Source organism: Sus scrofa, chromosome Y (assembly GCF_054392235.1).
Source record: "Sus scrofa isolate SSC_HxYL_T2T_F1_AM1 chromosome Y, Sscrofa_HxYL_maternal_Yorkshire_Landrace_v2.0, whole genome shotgun sequence".
NCBI lineage: Eukaryota > Metazoa > Chordata > Mammalia > Artiodactyla > Suidae > Sus > Sus scrofa.
The window spans coordinates 3695875-3713952 of NC_139402.1; the positions used below are offsets into that span (position 1 = coordinate 3695875).

The 18078-nt window shown below is 50.9% G+C and overlaps 1 protein-coding gene across 4 annotated transcripts in view; it reads left to right on the forward strand.

The window, feature by feature from the left end:
• Positions 1-18078, forward strand: part of LOC102166402 (Xg glycoprotein (Xg blood group)) — a 39854-nt gene that overhangs the window by 967 nt on the left and 20809 nt on the right. For 2 of the 4 annotated variants that reach the window (XR_014836206.1, XM_085009070.1), the window contains exons 2-6: positions 10629-10670; positions 11396-11419; positions 13553-13615; positions 14444-14506; positions 17432-17500. Coding sequence is in view for 2 of the 4 variants with exons in the window: in XM_085009070.1 (XP_084865196.1) it covers positions 10629-10670; positions 11396-11419; positions 13553-13615; positions 14444-14506; positions 17432-17500 (261 nt within the window). In the remaining 2 variants the exon portion in view is untranslated. Of the gene's footprint in view, positions 1-10628; positions 10671-11395; positions 11420-13552; positions 13616-14443; positions 14507-17431; positions 17819-18078 lie in introns of all 4 variants that reach the window. The other 2 variants (XR_014836205.1, XM_085009071.1) reach the window with 2 other exon arrangements.

Sequence of the window (18078 nt, forward strand, 5' to 3'; positions counted from 1 at the left end):
ATTGAAGAGTGAGGAGCAAGGTAGGTTAGGAATGAAGATTGGATGCCAAGGTCACTGTCATGGCATTTCCTGTTGGGCCTGTTTGAGGATGGCTGTTTAGGGCCAGGTGAGGTTTGGTGACAGATCCTGGCACCTCCCCCAGGGCCTTCCTGCATCTTCCTGGCGTGGGGGTCACGCAGTCTCTTTGCAGGGAGATGTTGTCCCTGAACTGACCACAGGGCTTCATGAAGCGAGGGGACCGCACTTTGGTTTTCTGGTTTTTCAGCTCTGGTTTTCCCAGCGGCCAAGCCAGCAAAACACGACCGTCTGTCCAAGCGTTTGTTTCTCTGCAGGGAGAACTATGGGTTAACCCATGGCCTGGGACCACTCACCCCTACAATGCACAGTCTAGAGGTCCTTGGGGAAGCCTTGGGGATCGGATTCCCTCCAACGTCGTGATGTGGGTTAACAGATGTGCTGCAGGAGGGAGAAAAATCAGCCCGGCCGATGTTGGCCACGTTGTTTTTAGGAGCGCACCCGCGGCATATGGAGATTCGCAGGCTAGGAGTCAAATCAGAGCTGCAGCGGCCAGCCGGCACCACAGCCACACCAACTCAGGATCCGAGCCGCATCTACAACCTACACCACAGCTAACAGCAACGCCAGATCTTTAACCCACTGAGCGAGGCCAGGGATCGAACCCGCATCCTCATGGATCCTAGTCGGATTCGTTTGCGCTGCGCTATGATGGGAACACCCCTAGTGCATTCTTTTGATGAGGGAGTCCCCGCCGCATTCTTTTGATGACCGACTCCCTCCAGGCTCTGCTGGGGGTGCCGTGCTGGATGCCATTTTATGGGTGGGTACATAGAGGCCCAGAGAGGTTCCATCATTTGTCTGAGGTCAGATTCCTGCAAAAATGCACAGGCGGGTGGGTGGGGTTGCAGAGGGACCAGGAAGAGAGGGAGCCTTGGCTCGAGATGATGCTGGGTAACCCAGATGAGCAGGCTCCAGGTACTTAGGTAAAAGGGTAGACAGTCCCCCCAGCCCCAGTCGCCACCCGCTGTCAGACTGAGTGAGTTCTCAAGGGCCCAGAAGAGTCTGCAAAGCCGTCGAGATGCGTGGACCAGAGGCTCCCGAAAACCACCCCATCCTAATGATTGAGCATCGAGCAGACCGTTGCCTCGGTGATTAAACTGTGCGTGTAAAATAAAATGACAACAATAGGGTGAGATTCCAGAGGCATAGGGGTTTATAATTTGGCGGCTTCAACTTTCCAGTGCATTTAATTAGCTTTCGCTGTCAGATCTGGAGGGGCTCGAAGGAACGTGAGACTGGACCACATCTGCTAAACGCTGATCGAAAGAGCAGTGGGAATTCCAAGGGGCTGCTTGTAGTGTTTGCTCTGTTGAGGAAAAAATGTTTATCCATCTATGTATCTATCTAGCTAACCCTCTGTCTATCAACTGTATATCCATCCATCTTATCTTTTTATCATCTATCATCCATCACATACATCCTATTATCTATCCATCTATCTGTTTCTATCATCTATCTATAACATAGGTATACATAACACAGAAATATATACATAGTTTATGTTGCGTATATGTATGTATATCCTAATGTTTCCTTTCCCAATATATGTACATTGTATCCTGTATATATATATATATATATTAACATTTTCCTGTATCTATATTTTACACTGGCTCTGAAATTCCTTTCCGCATCTGTTCCACCTTCTCTTATCACACAAGACTAAAAATCCGTGTGCTTTTAAATACAACCGCTTTTCCACCTGCAGACTGAAAAAAATACAGGCATCCCTCGGGATTCGAGCAGGATTCGGTCCAGACCTCCTTGGGTACCCAGATCCACAGCTGCTCGAGTCCCTTCCATAAAATGACACCGTGTTTGCGTGCAATGCACACAGACCTTCCTATAGACCTTAAATCACCTCGAGGGGGCTTTCTATACCACACACCGCTAAGTGCTCTTGAATAGTTGCCAGGATGTGGCAAATTCTAGTTTTGCAAAAACTCTCTGGATTAAAAAAAAAAAAATCAGTCTCTTTGGCGTTCCCACAACGGTGCAGCGGGTGAGGGATCCGGCATTGCCGAGGCTGCGATGTGGATCCAAGCAGCTGCTCGGATTCGATCCCTGGCCCCAGAAGTTCCAGATGCTGACGGCGTGGCCGTTAAGAAAATATTCACTCTTTTCGATCCGCTGTTGATTGCCTGTGCAGATGCCGAATGGCTCATCTGGAGGTCCGACTGTAATAAAAACTGAGGGTGATGTTTGCTATAGTTTTTAACTATATGAAAACGTATGTATGTCGTACGTATGTCGTGGTTCCCGGGGAGTGGAGGTCGGTCAGGTGCTGGGTGAGGTCTTTTACGCTGGTTGCTGCAGTTGTTTGTGTTTTGCTTCAGTGAATGCTCGTAGGAGAAGGGCATGGTGCTTGCCCGAGACAACAAGCCAGCCAGCTAGATGCCACGAGACTCCAGCCTAAGCTGGCCTCCCCCCACGTCCCTCAGCTGAGCCTTTCTTGATTGTGCATCCTTCCTCATGGCCCCCTAAACACGCTTTGATGTTACCAATCTATGCTTGGGGAAGTTACCCCACAAACGGGCATGAAAACTGCCCTTGTCCAGAATGGCCGTCGTTAGGACGTCTACAAATAACAGCTGCTGGAGAGGGTGTGGAGAAAAGGGAAGCCTCCTTCGCTGCTGATGGGAAAGTAAAATTGGCACACCCACTGTGGAGAACAGGATGGAGGTTCCTTAAAAAACTAAAAGCAGAGCTACCCTGTGATCCAGCAGTCCCACTCCTGGACCTATATCCAGGCAAAATTATGCTTCAAAAAGATACAGGGAGTTCCCGCTGCGGCTCACTGGAAAGAACCTGACTGGTACCCATGAGGACTCAGGTTGGACCCCTGGCCTCGCTCAGTGGGTTAAGGATCCAGCGTTGCCGTGAGCTGTGCTGTAGGTGGCAGACGAGGCTCGGATCTGGTGTTGCTGTGGCTGGGGTGTAAACCAGCAACTGTAGCCTGAGAACTTTCATATGCAGCAGGTGCAGCAAAAAAAAAAAAAAAAAAAAGCCGAAAAAGATACATGTACCCCTATATTCACTATTCATAATAGCCAAGACGTGGAAACAAACTTAAATATCCATTGACAGATAAATGGATAAAGAAGATGTGGTCCATATACACAATGGAATACTACTCAGCCACAAAAAAGAACAAAATAATGCCATTTATAACCATATGGATGAAACTAGAAATTCTGTAAGTGAAGTCAGTCAGAAAGAGAAAGACAAATACCATATGATATCAATTCTATGTGGCATCTAAAATATGGCACCAATGATCCTCTCTGCAGAACAGAAACAGATTCACAGACACGGAGAACAGACTTGGCATTGCCAAGGAGGAGGGGGAGGGAGTGGGCTGGATGGGGCGTTTGGGGTCCGTAGATGCAAACTGCGACACTGAGAATGGATCAGCCATGAGGTGCTGCTGTCCAGCACAGGGAACTCTGTCCAGTCTCTTGGGATGGACCAGGATTGGAAGAGAATACGAGAAAGGCAATGGATATACCCTATGACGGGGTCACTTTGCTGGACAGCAGAAATGGACACAGGAGACAGGCCTCGGAAGGGACCAGCCCTGCCCACACCTGGACCTCGGATTCCGGTCTGCAGGACAAGGCGAAATCCAGTCTGTCGTTTCGAGCTGCCCAGTTGGCGGAATCTTGTTATGGGAGCCCCAGAGCCGAGACAAGAGGTCTTTTCCTGCAAAGTGAGGTGCAGGGATCTGCAGCCACAAAGTCTCCCAGGAGCTGGTGAAACGTGCCCCGTCCTGGACCCACCTAAGCCTGACGCAGAAATGTCTCTGTGTCCCTCGTGTGCCAAGGGATCGCTCCAGGAAGGCTGGTTTAGGACACGCCATCCAATGAAGCCTCGCAAGACAGTCGGCAGAGTTTTTCTCAAGGGCTCGTTCCGCAGCAGACGTCTTGCCTTTTTTTTTCAGGTCACAATGTCGTCCTCCGTTGTGACCCGGTATTTCTCTTCCTGGGGACTCCGGGAGCTGGTGCAGAGGGCCTCCACCTGCGATGTGCCAGAAGGGCCCTTGGGGGTCCGGGACCCCTGGTGGACCTTCTGGGGCGAGGCTGGGCGGCTCTCAGGGGCTGAGGTCAAGGAGGAGTCGCGGGGCGTGTCCATCACCCACTGTCTGGACGTTCACCTTGAGCTGTGCAGGGTGAGAGCTGAGCTGTCTTTGAGAAGAGCCCCGCCGTCCTGCTGGAAACCGAAACATCAGGAGAAACTAGAAACTCTGGGTTTGCTCATCCAGCTGTTCCAGGAGGAGGAGTTTGAACCCCGCCAACCACACACCAGACCTGCTGAGAGCAATTCCCCCTTGAGCTCTCCCAAACCTGAGCTGCTTCCCCGGGCAAATGCTTTCCTTTCTCCGCTCCGAGACTCTCGCCATCCTGGGAAAGAGACGCCATCCTATGCTTTCTGGACACTTGCATGTATTTTTAAATTATAGGTTTGTTAAAGACAGTCGAACCAGAGGCAAAGGGGGAAGTTGGAATGTGCCTGGAAGGAAGTCAGGATTTATTTTCTGGGAGTTGCTGCTCCAGCTCGGTTGCAATCCCTCGGTGCAAGGCCTCAAAAGCAAGATGGTCCTGCAGATGGATGGCTCACGAAGTGGCTTAATCTGTGACAGCTGAGCCCGGGAGAATGAGTTTAAACTAACCCACACTTCAGGGAACCCGTAAAAGCCTACATCAAGAAATGAAAGAGGAGTTTCCATCATGGCACAGCGGAAACGAATCCCACTAGGAACCATGACGTCACGGGTTCTATCCCTGGCCTTGCTCACTTGGTGGGTTAAGGATCTTGTGTGGCCGTGAGCTGTGGTGTAGGTTGCAGACGCGGCTCAGATCCCACGTTGCTGTGGCTGTGGTGTAGGCCGGCCACTGTAGCTCCAATTGGACCCCAGCCTGGGAACCTCCATACGCCGTGGGTGCAGCCCTATAAAGACAGCGAAAAAAGAAAGAAAGAAGTGAAAAACAGTTGGCTTGATCTAGTCAATCAAGGGCAGCTGTTCCCAAACGGGTCAGCGATCCAAGGACACTGGTTGGAATAATGAAATCTCAGATCCTGTCTGCCTGCGAGGGGTGCCTTGTGTGTCTGATGGACCCACTCAAGGATAATTAAAATCAGCGATGATCTGGTCTCCTGGAAATGGCTGTAACTGGTGCCAGGGCTTTAGACGGGAATCACATCTTCCTCTCATCCTGCCCTCCACCCCCCACCCCACCCCCCGCCCCAGCCCGTCTCCGAGCTAGCCTGGGGCTGATTTTCTCCTTCAGATGCAAGTCAGCAAGCATTCAGGGGTTAGTCACTGGCAGCTTGGACATGTGTCTGTTCCGTGGTTCCCGTGGAGGCGTGGTGGGTGGGTGGGCTTTTTTTCTCTTGCAAAGTATCAGCCTCGGTGCTGTGTTAGCAAGAGTCCAAAATAGCTCTTCTGTTTGCTTTGGGGAAAAAAAAATAATAATTAAAAAAATAAAGCCCTTTGTCTGTTGGCTGGTGGGTCTGAAAGGCAGACTCCACTCAGGAGCATCTTCGAGTCTTGGCATCTTGTAGTTTTTGCCCTGTGAGGTGCATGGTGTCTAGAGAGGTAACAGCATTCCTCCAAACGCCACTAGGGTGGTTTTAAAAAATCCCTCCGGAGTTCCCGTCATTGTGGTACAGTGGAAACGAATCCGACTAGGAACCATGAGGTTGCAGGTTCGATCCCTGGCCTCGCTCCATGGGTTAAGGATCTAGCATTGCCGTGAGCTGTGGTGTAGGTCGCAGATGTGGCTCCGATCTGGCGTTGCTGTAGTTCTGATGTAGGCTGGCAGCTACAGCTCCGATTAGACCCGTAGCCTGGGAAACCCCATAGGCCATGAGTGGGGCCCTAAAAAGACCAAAAAAAAAAAAAAAATCCCTCCCACATAGCCTTCTGGGGGTGGTGGTGGTAAGGAGTCTTGCGTAGGAGCTGAGACGTAGCACCCAGCAGCTCGAGTTCTTTTAAACCCATGTCCCTGGGATGCCAGCAGTGGGGGCAGCATTCTGACTCCAGAAACACACACAGGGCTGCTTCCTGTCCTGGTGTTTACAGATCCCAGAACATGCGGGACTGATTAAAAACCACTGAGCTGGCTAAACAGAGCACATGAGAAACGGAGCGGAGGTTCCAAGTCTCATCTTGTGCTCTGGTTGCTGAAAGTTGGCCTCTGTCTCCGGGGGCCAAGGAGAAACGCAGAGACAGAGTTTTGGGCAAAAGAGAAAAAATAGCTTGATTGCTTTGCCAGGGAAAGGAAGGTCCCAGCAGGCTGATGCCTTTAAGACTGTGTGTCTCCCCGCCGCCCCCCCCCCCCCGCCCCTTGGGAGAGAATAGATGATGCTTTTACGGTTTGGGAGTGGAAATTAAGGTCACTGAGGAGGAACTGGGTACACGCGCGCGTACATTCTTCTCCAAAGCTGGTGTTTCGGGGCTCGCAGAATTGTTCTGATAATCTTTCTTTTGGAATGAAGAAGGCTTCATTAACATCTTGCATTTGGGAGTTCCCGTCGTGACGCGGCGGAAATGAATCCGACTAGGAACCATGAGGTTGCGGGTTCGATCCCTGGCCTCGCTCCATGGGTTAAGGATCCGGTGTTGCCATGACCTGTGGTTTAGGTCACAGACGCGGCTTGGGTCTGGCGTTGCTGTGGTTGTGGCTGTGGTGTAGACCTGCAGCTGTAGCTCTGATTCGACCCCTAGCTTGGGAACCTCCATATGCCACGGGTTTGGCCCTAAAAAGACAAAAGACAAAAAAAAAAATACTTGCATTTGATGGCGGCTTCAGTTCTTTGGAAAAAATCAGATTATTGTTCTGTGTATCCCTCAAGGAGGAACCAGGACCTGCCCCCAGGCTGCAAGGTTGTTTCTTTTTCTTTTTCCTTTTGTATAGTTTTTTTGAAAATTATCGTTGATTTTTTTTTTAAAAGAGGGGATTATTTATTTTTTGGATTTTTATTCTTTCCATTATGCTTGCTTGGCAGTGTTGTCAGTTTCGACTGCACCGCATAGCGACCCCGTCAGAGCGATATATATTCTCGTTCTCACCTTATCCTCCATCGTGTTCTATCCTCAGGGACTGGAAGCAGGTCCCTGTGCCGCGCAGCAGGATCTCATGGCGTATCCACGCCAAGTGCAAGCGTTTGCATAAAAGTATGGTTGATTTTTTAAAAAAGTAGAGTTGATTTGTGCAGGGTTGTGTCTTGACGGCCCCTCTCTGGTCTCGGCGTCCCCTCCCTTTCCCGATTAGCCGCTGTCTGCACTCCGGGAAACATCTGGGAGGCTGAATAAATGAGGCCCGTTTCCCGACAAGCAAGAGGGTACGTAGGCTTTTGCGTCCAGGAGCCCCACAGGGCCGTGCTCGGTTTCCCTCTGGGTGGAACATAAAGCTCATGGAAGCAACTTGTCCTGAGAGCTGCAAGGTCCCCTCCATGTCCCCTGAGACGGAACCCCGTCAACCAGCATCTTCAATCCGAGTGGTGTTCCCAGCCAGACTGTTCCCGGAGGGGCCAGGACGTGAAGCCCGAGGGGCTTCCGCTGTTTTAGCAGAAACGCCCCTGGCAAGCAGAGGGGGCCCAGGCCATGCCAGCCTCGCCCGCTGCACTGGATGGTGTCCGCGCCGGGGTGGAGGAGGGGCAGCCTTCTGCTCTGAGTCACGCTCGGGAGCCACCAGGAGTGCCCCACCGGTGACAGCCGGGGTCAGCTTCCTTTGTGACCTGTCCTCATGCATCAGAAGCCTCTCTGCACGGAAGGAGGCTTCCGGAAAGGGACGGGAGCTCTTAACGGGCTGGGGGCAGGCCTGGCAGGGCTCCCTCATCCCTGGGGATGGGGCCCAAGTGCCGCCCACCCCTGGGGCAAGGGATGTGGGAGAGGCCGAGAGGAGACAGATTACGGAGGCTTTGATCATCTCAGAGGGGGGAGCAGACGCGCTGGTTGGAGGAGATTGTTGGGTGTGGTCGGGACCCTGGACCTCCTGGGGCGGCCCCTGCGTCATCTATAAATCACCCCGGAGGCGATTGGAAGGCAAATTCTGCAGCTGCTATGAGGACAGGGTTGGGGCTGTACCCGTGTCCGTCCCTCTGAACGGGTCCGAGGGTCGGCCACACCCCTGGGAGGGTGTCCTCGGATTCTATGTGCCACTGCTGGTCCCGTCCCCTGGTCCTGGATGATGCCTCAGAGCACAGAGGGGCCAGCTTCTTCCCCAAAGAAGGATGGACCCGCTGGGGGCTGAGTGCCCTGATCAGCAGCCTCAGAGGCTGCCGTGTGGCTTCTCAGAGCCCAGGCAAGACGGGTCCAACCTACCTCCAGGCCCACTTGGGGTGGGGAGACCCCCAGGGTCTAGGGTCACAGAGTCCCCCATTCCTGCCCAGCATCCTTCTGGTACCCGGGCTGGGATGGGGGCTCCTGGGGGATCCAGGTGCAACACCTGATGTTGCCCTTAAGCTCCCGGAAACCCAGGTCCCTCGGCTGGGGCACGTGCAGGGTGGGGACGCCAGCCTCCCCATGTGGCCTGAAGATGCTTGCACTGGGACTCGACACACAGCAGGTGCCTGCCTGATTCCTCTTTCTAAAGGTCACCTGTTAACCTTTGAAAGCTAATGGTTTAGAGATTTTTTTTGCAGCATATTCACAAGGTGGTATAACCATCACCACCATAGATTCCCAAACATTCTCGTCACCCCCAAAGCCGTCACTCCCAACCCCCCCCAACTCCCTTTCCCTGGGTAGAACCAGTAAAAAACAGGAAAACAGACTCAACCCCCCTCCAGATCCCAGACTTCCTTATAGTATTTTCAGGGAGTTCCCGTGGTGGCCCAGCAGGTTAAGAACCCAGCTAGCATCTGTGAGGACGCAGGTTCGATCCCTGGCCTCGCTCAGTGCGTCAAGGACTCGGCGTTGCTGTGAGCTGTGGTGTATGTCACAGATGTGGCTCGGATCCGGCGTTGCTGTGGCTGTGGTGTAGGCCGGCGGCTGTAGCTCCCATTCGACCCCTAGCCTGGGAACCTCCATATGCCACGGGTGCGGCCCTAAAGAGCAGAAAAAAATAAATAAATAATAAAGGAAAAACGTGCCCGGGTTGGCAGAATTTCTGAGCACTGGGAGGGGGGGACCTGGTTTGAAATGTTTGGGAAAGGCTGGCAGGATGTCACAGAGAGGGAGCGGCCAGTTTGGGTCTGGTCCTCAACCCAATTTGCATTCACGCCTCCAGGTAAGGAAACCATCTTCAAATGGCTCCCATGGCACCTCCTCCAGGCAGACCTCCAGGTCTGCTCACACAAGAGATAGACCTGCCGCCCCTGCCCTGTGCTCCCCGCTGCACCCTGTCCCCACCTTTAAGGGTATTCACGTGTGTCTCGTCCCTAAAGAACCAGGAGGCGGCGTTCGGGTCCTTCAAGGTCATATCCTCAGCACCCAACAGTGTGCCCCGCAGAACCATCCCTCATAGACGTTTGCAGAATGCGTGGGCTCCCTGGCTTCTCAACACATCTACGCATGTTGCTGTGGCCGCAGAGACCGTAGGATCTTCTCCCTCCTCTTGAAGACGGGGATGCCGGAAAAAATACGGAAACGATGGCGCCCGCAGCCACATGGGTGGCCCTGGAGATGCTCACACTAAGTGAGGGGAATCAGACCGAGAAAGGCAAACGTGAGCTCACTCACAGGCGGAATCTAACATAGGGCACAAATGAGCCGGTCTGCAGAACAGAAACGACTCACAGCCGTAGAGATCAGACCTGTGCTTGCCGAGGGGGAGAGGGGATCAGTTAGGAGTCTGGAGTTAGCAGATATACACTCTTTTTTTTGGTCTTTTTTGCCATTTCTTGGGCTACTCCCGCGGCATATGGAGGTTCTCAGGCTAGGGGTCGAATCAGAGCTGTAGCCACCAGCCTACACCAGAGCCACAGCAACACGGGATCCGAGCCTCATCTGCAATCTACACCACAGTTCACGGCAATGTCGGATCCTTAACCAGCTGAGCGAGGCCGGGGATCGAACCCGCAACCTCATGGTTCCTAGTCGGATTCGCTAACCACTGAGCCACGAGGGGAACTTCCCAGATATACACTCTTATATATAAAATTATCAAGGACTTACTGCACAGGGAACTCTTTGTGATATCTTTTAATAACCTATGCAAGAAAAGGACCTGAAAAAAATGGGTACGTGTAACCGAATCCCTTTGCTGCACACCTGCGGCTCACACCATATGTAAATCAGCGATGCTTCCATAAAATAAAAAAATACAGAGATGCAGGCATTTTCCTTCCGAGATCTTTTTGGGCAGGGGCGTCGGCTTGCCGGGAATGCCAAGAGGTTGGTTTGCCGAAGCAACGGGGAGGGTGTGTCTGGGGGCGGGCTGTGGGCGTTGATTGGCCCCTGCTGAGTTCAAGTGGGTGGCCTTGACCTTTGCCCTGAGGCGGGGCAACGTCAGGGCAGCCGGGGCAAAGGGCAGGGGGTGGACGCAGGCGCCAGGGGCTCGGACCAAGCCACCTTGCTGCGACTGACACGCTGCGTGTTCCCACAGGTCAAGGCGACTTTGATTTGGCTGATGCTCTCGACGACCCCGGTAGGTGCTCGCGTGTCTGCGGGGGGCGGAGGGGGGCGCCGGGGGGAGGCGGGAACTGCTGTGCGTTGCTTGGGTGGGGTCAGGATTGCGAACTCCGGGCCCTGAGAGCTCCCGTTGCTGGAGATGGACCCTAACCCCCCATCCTACGGATGCTCAGGTGCGGGCTCAGTCTTGCGTCCCAGGTCTGTTGGCCCCCCGCCAGGGCTCTGAGCATAACCCAGGTGGCTTTTATGGCCACCACCTGTCCTGGCTGCTCTCTCCCAAGTCGATCACCTGGCCTGTGTCCCAAACCTCGCTCCACTGCCTCCTGCAAGGCTTTGCTGAAACTTATTTCCTAATGAGCTGAACGGACCACTCAGGAACTCTCTGCCCCTCACACCCTAATTCCCCGCATAGCTGCAGGGGACACCAGGGGGCATACCTGTTAAGGGAGTTTTGGTCCTTTTTTGCCCCTGAATACACAATGGAGATGTGCTCCTATCACGTATTTGTGCCTTGAAATTTTCTTTTCTTTTTGCCATGCCTGCAGCATGGTGCTGGGCCAGGGATCGAACCCGCGCCACAGCCACCACCTGAGCGGCTGCAGTGACAAACACCACATCCTTAACCTGTTGCGCCTCAAAGGAACGCCTTCATTTTTTAATTAGGGCATGAACGATGCTTTCTCGGCGCTGCACACCAATCCTGGCTGCTTATTGAATGTTCTGTTTTCTTTTTGTCCCCAGAGCCCACCAAGAAGCCGAGCTCAGGTGAGTGGCGATACCTGCCCGGGCAAAAGTGAGGCTGTAGCCGGGAGCTGGTGTATTTGAAGGGATGCCCGAGGGTGTTTAGAGGTTCCTGGAGCAGGCCAAGGATGGGCAGGTGGTAAAGGGAGCCTGGTCCTTGCGGAAATGCAAACAAGGTCACTGCGAGGCAGCATTCCTCCTGCGCCGGCTAGAAGCAAACAGTGGAAGATAACAAGTGTTGGCAGGGATACAGACACCTGTGGGACCCTTCGTGTGTCACTGGAGGGGATGGGAGGGATGGAGACACAGCGGAACGCAGTCTGGCGGTTCCTCTGAACGTTTACATACAGAATTTCCTGATAACCCAGCAAGTCTACTCCCTTAAGACCCGAGAGACCTGAACACATGCATTCCAGGAGAAACACACACACTCAAGTTTATTGTATGTAATTCCTGCCTTTGTTCAGGAGAGAACAATGAAGAATAAAGTAAACTTGATTAAATGAAGATGAAGGTACATTTTTTTATTTTTTATTTTTGTATAATGATTTTTATTTTTTCCATGAGAGCTGATTTACAGTGTTCTGTCCATTTTCTACTGTACAGCAAGGTGACCCAGTCACACATACACGTATACATTCTTTTTCTCACATTATCCTCCATCCTGCTTCATCATAAGTGACCAGATATAGTTCCCAGGGCCATGCAGCAGGATCGCATTGCTTCTCTGGTCCAAAGGCAATCATTTGCATCTATTAATCTCCAATTCCCAGTCCCTCCCCCTCCCTCTCCCTCTTGGCAACCACAAGTCTGTTCTCCAAGTCCATGATTTTCTTTTCTGTGGAAAGGTTCATTTGTGCCATATATTAGACTCCAGATACAACTGATATCATATGGTATCTGTCTTTCTCTTTCTGACTGACTTCACTTAGTATGAGAGTCTCTAGTTCCATCCCTGTTGCTGCAAATGGCATTATTTTGTTCTTTTTTATGGCTGAGTAGTATTCCATTGTGTATATGGACCGTATCTTCTTCATCCAATCATCTGTTAATGGACATTTGGGTTGTTTCCATGTCTTGGCTATTGTGAATAGGGCTGCAGTGAACATGCAGGTGCATGTGTGTTTTTCAAGGAACGTTTTGTTTGGGTATATGCCCAAGAGTGGGGTTTCTGGGTCCTTTGGTAGTTCTATGCATAGTTTTCTAAGGTACCTCCATACTGTTGTCCATAGTGGCTGAGGTACATTTGTTTAAATGAACAATAAAGTTGATTAATTAAACAGAGAAAAATAAAGAATAAAATAAACCTGATTACATGAAGAATAAAGCTGATGAAATGAAGAGTAAAGTACACTTGATTGTGGAAATAGAAAAAAATGAAGAACAAACCTGATTAAAGGAAGAATAGAGTTGATAAAAAAATACACTTAGGTAAGCAGAGACAAATGAAGAATAAAAGAAACTTGATTAGACGCAGAATACAGTAATTTTGATTCGCTAAATAAGGGAAACCACTTTTTAAAAAAGAAAACAAGGGGAAAAAATACACTAGTTGGGATAACGTACCACTAATTACGGTCGAGGTAAAATGATTTAGTGACTGTTAAAAGACAAGGGTTAGAAAAAGCACTTTTAAATTAGTTATAGGCTACAAAACAAGGTGAAAATAATGTTTGGGGAAAGATGGAGAGAAATACTAACGAGAATCAAATGGCATTGCATAGCAGTGTCAACAAAAGAACCGTCAAGGAAAAAATGGTTGTGTGTGTGTATTTTTTTCTTTAAGTTCTAAATTTTGACTTTTTAGAAAAACTTTATTGGCGTAGGGCTGACTTGCAAAGTTGTGTTGATTTCAGGCGTACGGCAAAGTGAAACAGTGGTGCATACACACACGCACACACACACCCCTTCCTTTTCAGACTCTTTTCCCATATAGGTTTTACACTCTCTTGAATAGAGTGCCCTGTGCTTGCTATACAGGAGGTCCTTGCGACCGAGGCTTTATTTCTAGCTGCAAAGTGATTTTTAGCGGGTCGGTCGTCCCCTGTAACCCTGTGACCAGCATCTGTGAATAAAATGGGAAACCTACCATCGCAATGATGGTTTTGTTTTGGAGGCTGCTTCTCATGGAGGGACGTTTTTCTCTTCCAAACACAGACATCTACCCAAAGCCGAAGCCGCCCTATCCCCCCCAGCCGGGGCATCCTGGCAACAGCGGAGGTAAGAGTGCTCACTCATTTCAACATCTCCCTCTTCCTTTATTTATTTACTTACTTATTTAACTAAAAGAGTTTTCCTCTGGGAGCAGGTGCATCGATGCCAATTTTTGTATTTCCTCGTTGCTCAGAGACTCAGACAATACTCTGTATTTTGGACATGGTGCCTTATTGTGATAGAGGTTTTTTTGTTTTTGTTTTTTTTTTGGGGGGGAGGTTGTTTGTTTGTTTGTTTGTTGCATTTTAGGGCCACGCCTGCGGGCATATGGAGGCTCCCAAGCTAGGGGTCAAATCAGAACTACAGCTGCCAGCCTATGTCACAGCCACAGCAACTCGGGATCCAAACCCCATCTGTGACCTACACCGAAGCTCACGGCGATGCCGGATCCTTAACCCGCTGAGGGAGCCCATCCTCATGGATCCCAGTCAGGTTCATTATCAGTGAGCCACAATGGAAACGCCTAAGTTTTGAGTTTTTTAAAAAGAATTTATCAGAGTAGGGCTGACTTGCAAAGTTGTGTTGATTTCAGGCGTACGGCAAAGTGAAACAGTGGTGCATACACACACGCACACACACACCCCTTCCTTTTCAGACTCTTTTCCCATATAGGTTTTTACACTCTCTTGAGTAGAGTGCCCTCTGCTTGCTACACAGGAGGTCCTTGTGACTGAGGCTTTATTTCTAGCTGCAAAGTGATTTTTAGCGGGTCGGTCGTCCCCTGTAACCCTGTGACCAGCATCTGTGAATAAGATGGGAAACCTACCATCGCAGTGATGGTTTTGTTTTGGAGGCTGCTTCTCATGGAGGGACGTTTTTCTCTTCCAAACACAGACATCTACCCAAGGCCGAAGCCGCCCTATCCCCCCCGGCCTGGACATCCTGGCAACGGCGGAGGTAAGAATGCTCACTCCTTTCAAAATTGGTTCTGATGAAACCTCCCTCTTTATTTTTTTTTTCTTTCCAACTAAGAGTTTTCCTCTGGGAGCAGGTGCATCGATGCCAATTATTTTATTTCCTCGTTGCTCAGACACTCACACAATACTCTGTATTGTGTAGCTGGTACATTATTGCGATGGCATTTTAATCAGGCTAGAGGACAAACTATTTTTCTCACTGTTTCCAGCATTTCTGATAACGTCCCATGCCAGAAAGCCCACTTGCACTGTGCATGTGATATCCTTTATCCTGTTTCTTTGTGTTTTGTGTTTTTTGGGGGTTTTTGTTTGTTTGTGTTTTTAGGGCTGCACCGGCAGCACATGGAGGTTCCCAGGCTAGGGGTCGAATTGGAGCTATAGCTGCTGGCCTACACCACAGCCACAGCAATGCCGGATCTGAGCCACATCTGCGACCTACACCACAGCTCGCAGCAACGCCAGATCCTTAACCCACTGAGCAAGGACAGGGATGGAACCCACAACCTCATGGTTCCTTGCTGGATTCATTTCCACTGTGCCACGATAGGAAGTCCTATCCTGTTTCTTGTTGTTTAAAAAAACTTGGCACGCACTGCTCCCATAAATTTCTTTTTTTAAAAAAAAGGTGGGAGAATGAAGTTCCTGTTGTGGCGCAACAGGTTAAGAATCCGACTGAGCGTCTATGAGGGTGCAGGTTCGATCCCTGACCTCGCACAGTGGGTTCAGGATCCGGCGTTGCTGCAAGCTGTGGTGCAGGTCACAGATGCATCTCAGATCCGGTGTTGCTGTGGCAGCGGCAGCTTGGATTCATCCCACAGCCCGGAAACTTCCATATGCCGCAGGTGCAGCCCTAAAAAGAAAAAAATATATATATATCTATTGGCCAATAGTCCATAAAGTTCCAAGCAATCCAACAACTCTAAAGACCTAAAATCGGACCAGGCAGACGTGCCCGGTGATGCTGACCCAGGCAAGGGCTTTCGGAAGCTTTCTGGAAGCCTTGCGATGGGTGGAAGCTCATCTCCTTGGCGGGTGGGGGTGTCTTGATAGTCAGAAGTGAGGTTGTAAGAAGCTGTTGCCTTGAACAGCAACACAGGACACTAACAGCCATCCTTGGAGGATGATGAAGTCAATATGTTTCATTTTGTTTCCTTCAGTTGCAACATCCCAGCTTTCCTTTCTTGCAAATACTCCTCCCAGCCTTTCTAACAAGTTACTGTCCGATGGAGCCCTGTTCCTCTAGGAGGTGAGGGTGGAAATGCCCCGTGAGAAGTTTCCTCCCTGCAGACTGTTTGGGAGCACGTGCCTTAAACAGGTGCCCAAGGGCTTCTTTCCTCTGCGGCTCCAGGGCATTTCGATGCCAGGCCTCCTGCAAGATGAGTCACTGGACCAGAGCGACTCACCCATCCTGGGGAGTGGGGGGTGGGGCGGGGGGCAAGCCCCAGGCCTGGGAAGTAACCCCTTGTGACTCAGGGCTCCGGCAGCTGCCGTGTTCCCAAGCGGGTTGCTTTCCAGCCTTTGTTTTCAAGCTCAGACTCAGCTTTAATTTTTTTTTTTTTAATTTTTATGGTAACAGAGTTGATTTCCTAGGTCGTGATCATTTGTGCTGGACCACAAAGTGGCTCAGTGATCCCTCTCCACGCATCCACTGTTTTCAGAATTTTTTTTTTTTGTCTTTTTTGCCTTTTCTAGGGCCACTCCCGTGGCATATGGAGGTTCCCAGGCTAGGGGTCCAATCGGAGCTGTAGCCACTGGCCTACGCCAGAGCCACAGCATCGCGGGATCCAAGCCACGTCTGCGACCTACAGCACAGCTCACGGCAACGCCGGATCCTTAACCCACTGAGCAAGGGCAGGGACCGAACCCGCAACCTCATGGTTCCCAGTCGGATTCGTTCACCACTGCGCCACGACGGGAACTCCTAGAATTTTTTTTTAATTCAAGGAATTTCATTATATTTGTAGGTGTACAAGCATCATCACAGCGTAATCACATCCATTCTTTCTCAGATTCTTTTTCCCACATAGACGATCACAGACGATGGGGTAGAGTCTCCTGTGGGCCCGTCATTCCATAGACCTCAGCGTGCTTGTGCCAATCCCATACCCCCACCTGTCCTCCCCCTTGGTCACCATAAGTTTGTCTTCAAAGTCTGTGAGTCTGTTTCTGATCTGCAGAGAAGGTTATGTGTATCCTTTTTTCAGATTCCACATATTCCGATTCCGCGTATAGGTGCTCTCATATGGTATTTGTCTTTCTCTTTCTGACTTCCTTCAGTTAGTATAAGAATCTCTAGGTGCATCCACATTGTTGCAAATGGCATGACTTCATTCTTTTTCGTGGCAGAGTAATATTCCATTGTGTCTATGGACCATATCTTCTGTATCCATTCATCTGCTGATGGACACTTGGGTTGTTTCCTTGGCTTCTGGGACTTGTGCTGCTGTGAACATGGGGGTGCATGGATTGCCATCATTCTCTTTGATTGGCTCTGTCACTGGATCATTCCTATTTAAGCCTCTAATCCCTTTAGAAAACAGTGTTTTTCAGAGTCTTTTCCCATAGGGGTTGTTACAGAATAGTAGGGAGGGTTCCCTGTGCTGGACAGCAGGTCCCCCGTTGGCCCGTCATTCCACAGACCTCAGGGTGCACCTGCCAACCCCACACCCCCAGCCCATCCCCCACCTGTCCCCTTTGGGAACTATAAGCTTGTTCTTCTCTGTCTGTGAGTCTGTTCCAGGTGGCTTTGAACGCTTTATTTAGGCTTAGGGATTTTGAGCATTTGTGGATGCGGTAAAGAGCAAATACAAATAAGCCGGAATGTCATGTTGTATGTCGGCCTCTCATGGCGTGGTGACAGAAGAAGTCATTCTTTTCCTAAAAGCATCTTGCTGTTTTCCAACAGATGTCTACCCCTACCCAAGGCCAAAGCCCCCTGTTCACCCGCAGCCTGGCTCCTATGACAACAGCGGAGGTGAGTCCTGGGTATGGCGATGCTCTCGGGAATCGTGGGAGGGGCTCCACGGACCCGTGTCCTTGGGGGAGAGGGGAGGAAATACAGAGGGTCTTTGACCAGGAGTCTTTCTGCTCCTCAGCAGCCCCTGGGTGGGGTCGCTTCACAGAGGACACATTTTGTTTGGTTTTGTTTGAGGCTGAAGACAAGATGCAGTGGAGGCGTTGCCTTTGTGGCTCAGGGGGTTAGGAATCCGACTAGCGTCCACGAGGGTGCAGGTGCAATCCCTGGCCTCGCTCAGGGATCTGGCGTTGCCGTCAGCTGTGATGCAGGTCGCAGGTGTGGCTCTGTTCGACCCCTAGCCTGGGACCCTCCATAGGCCTCGGGTGTGGCCATAAGAAGAAAAAAAGAACGCAGTGGGCTCCGAAGACATTTGCCGCCGTTACCAAGGAAGGGGAGCCTCTGTCTCCTGGAGTGCTGTTTCCATCTGGGTCTTCTGTGGAGTGTTGGTTCCCTTTGTGAGAGCCGGTGGGGGCCACAGCGCCCGAGTTCCTGCTGTGACGGTTGAGTGAGGTGTTGGGAATTCACGCACCACGGAG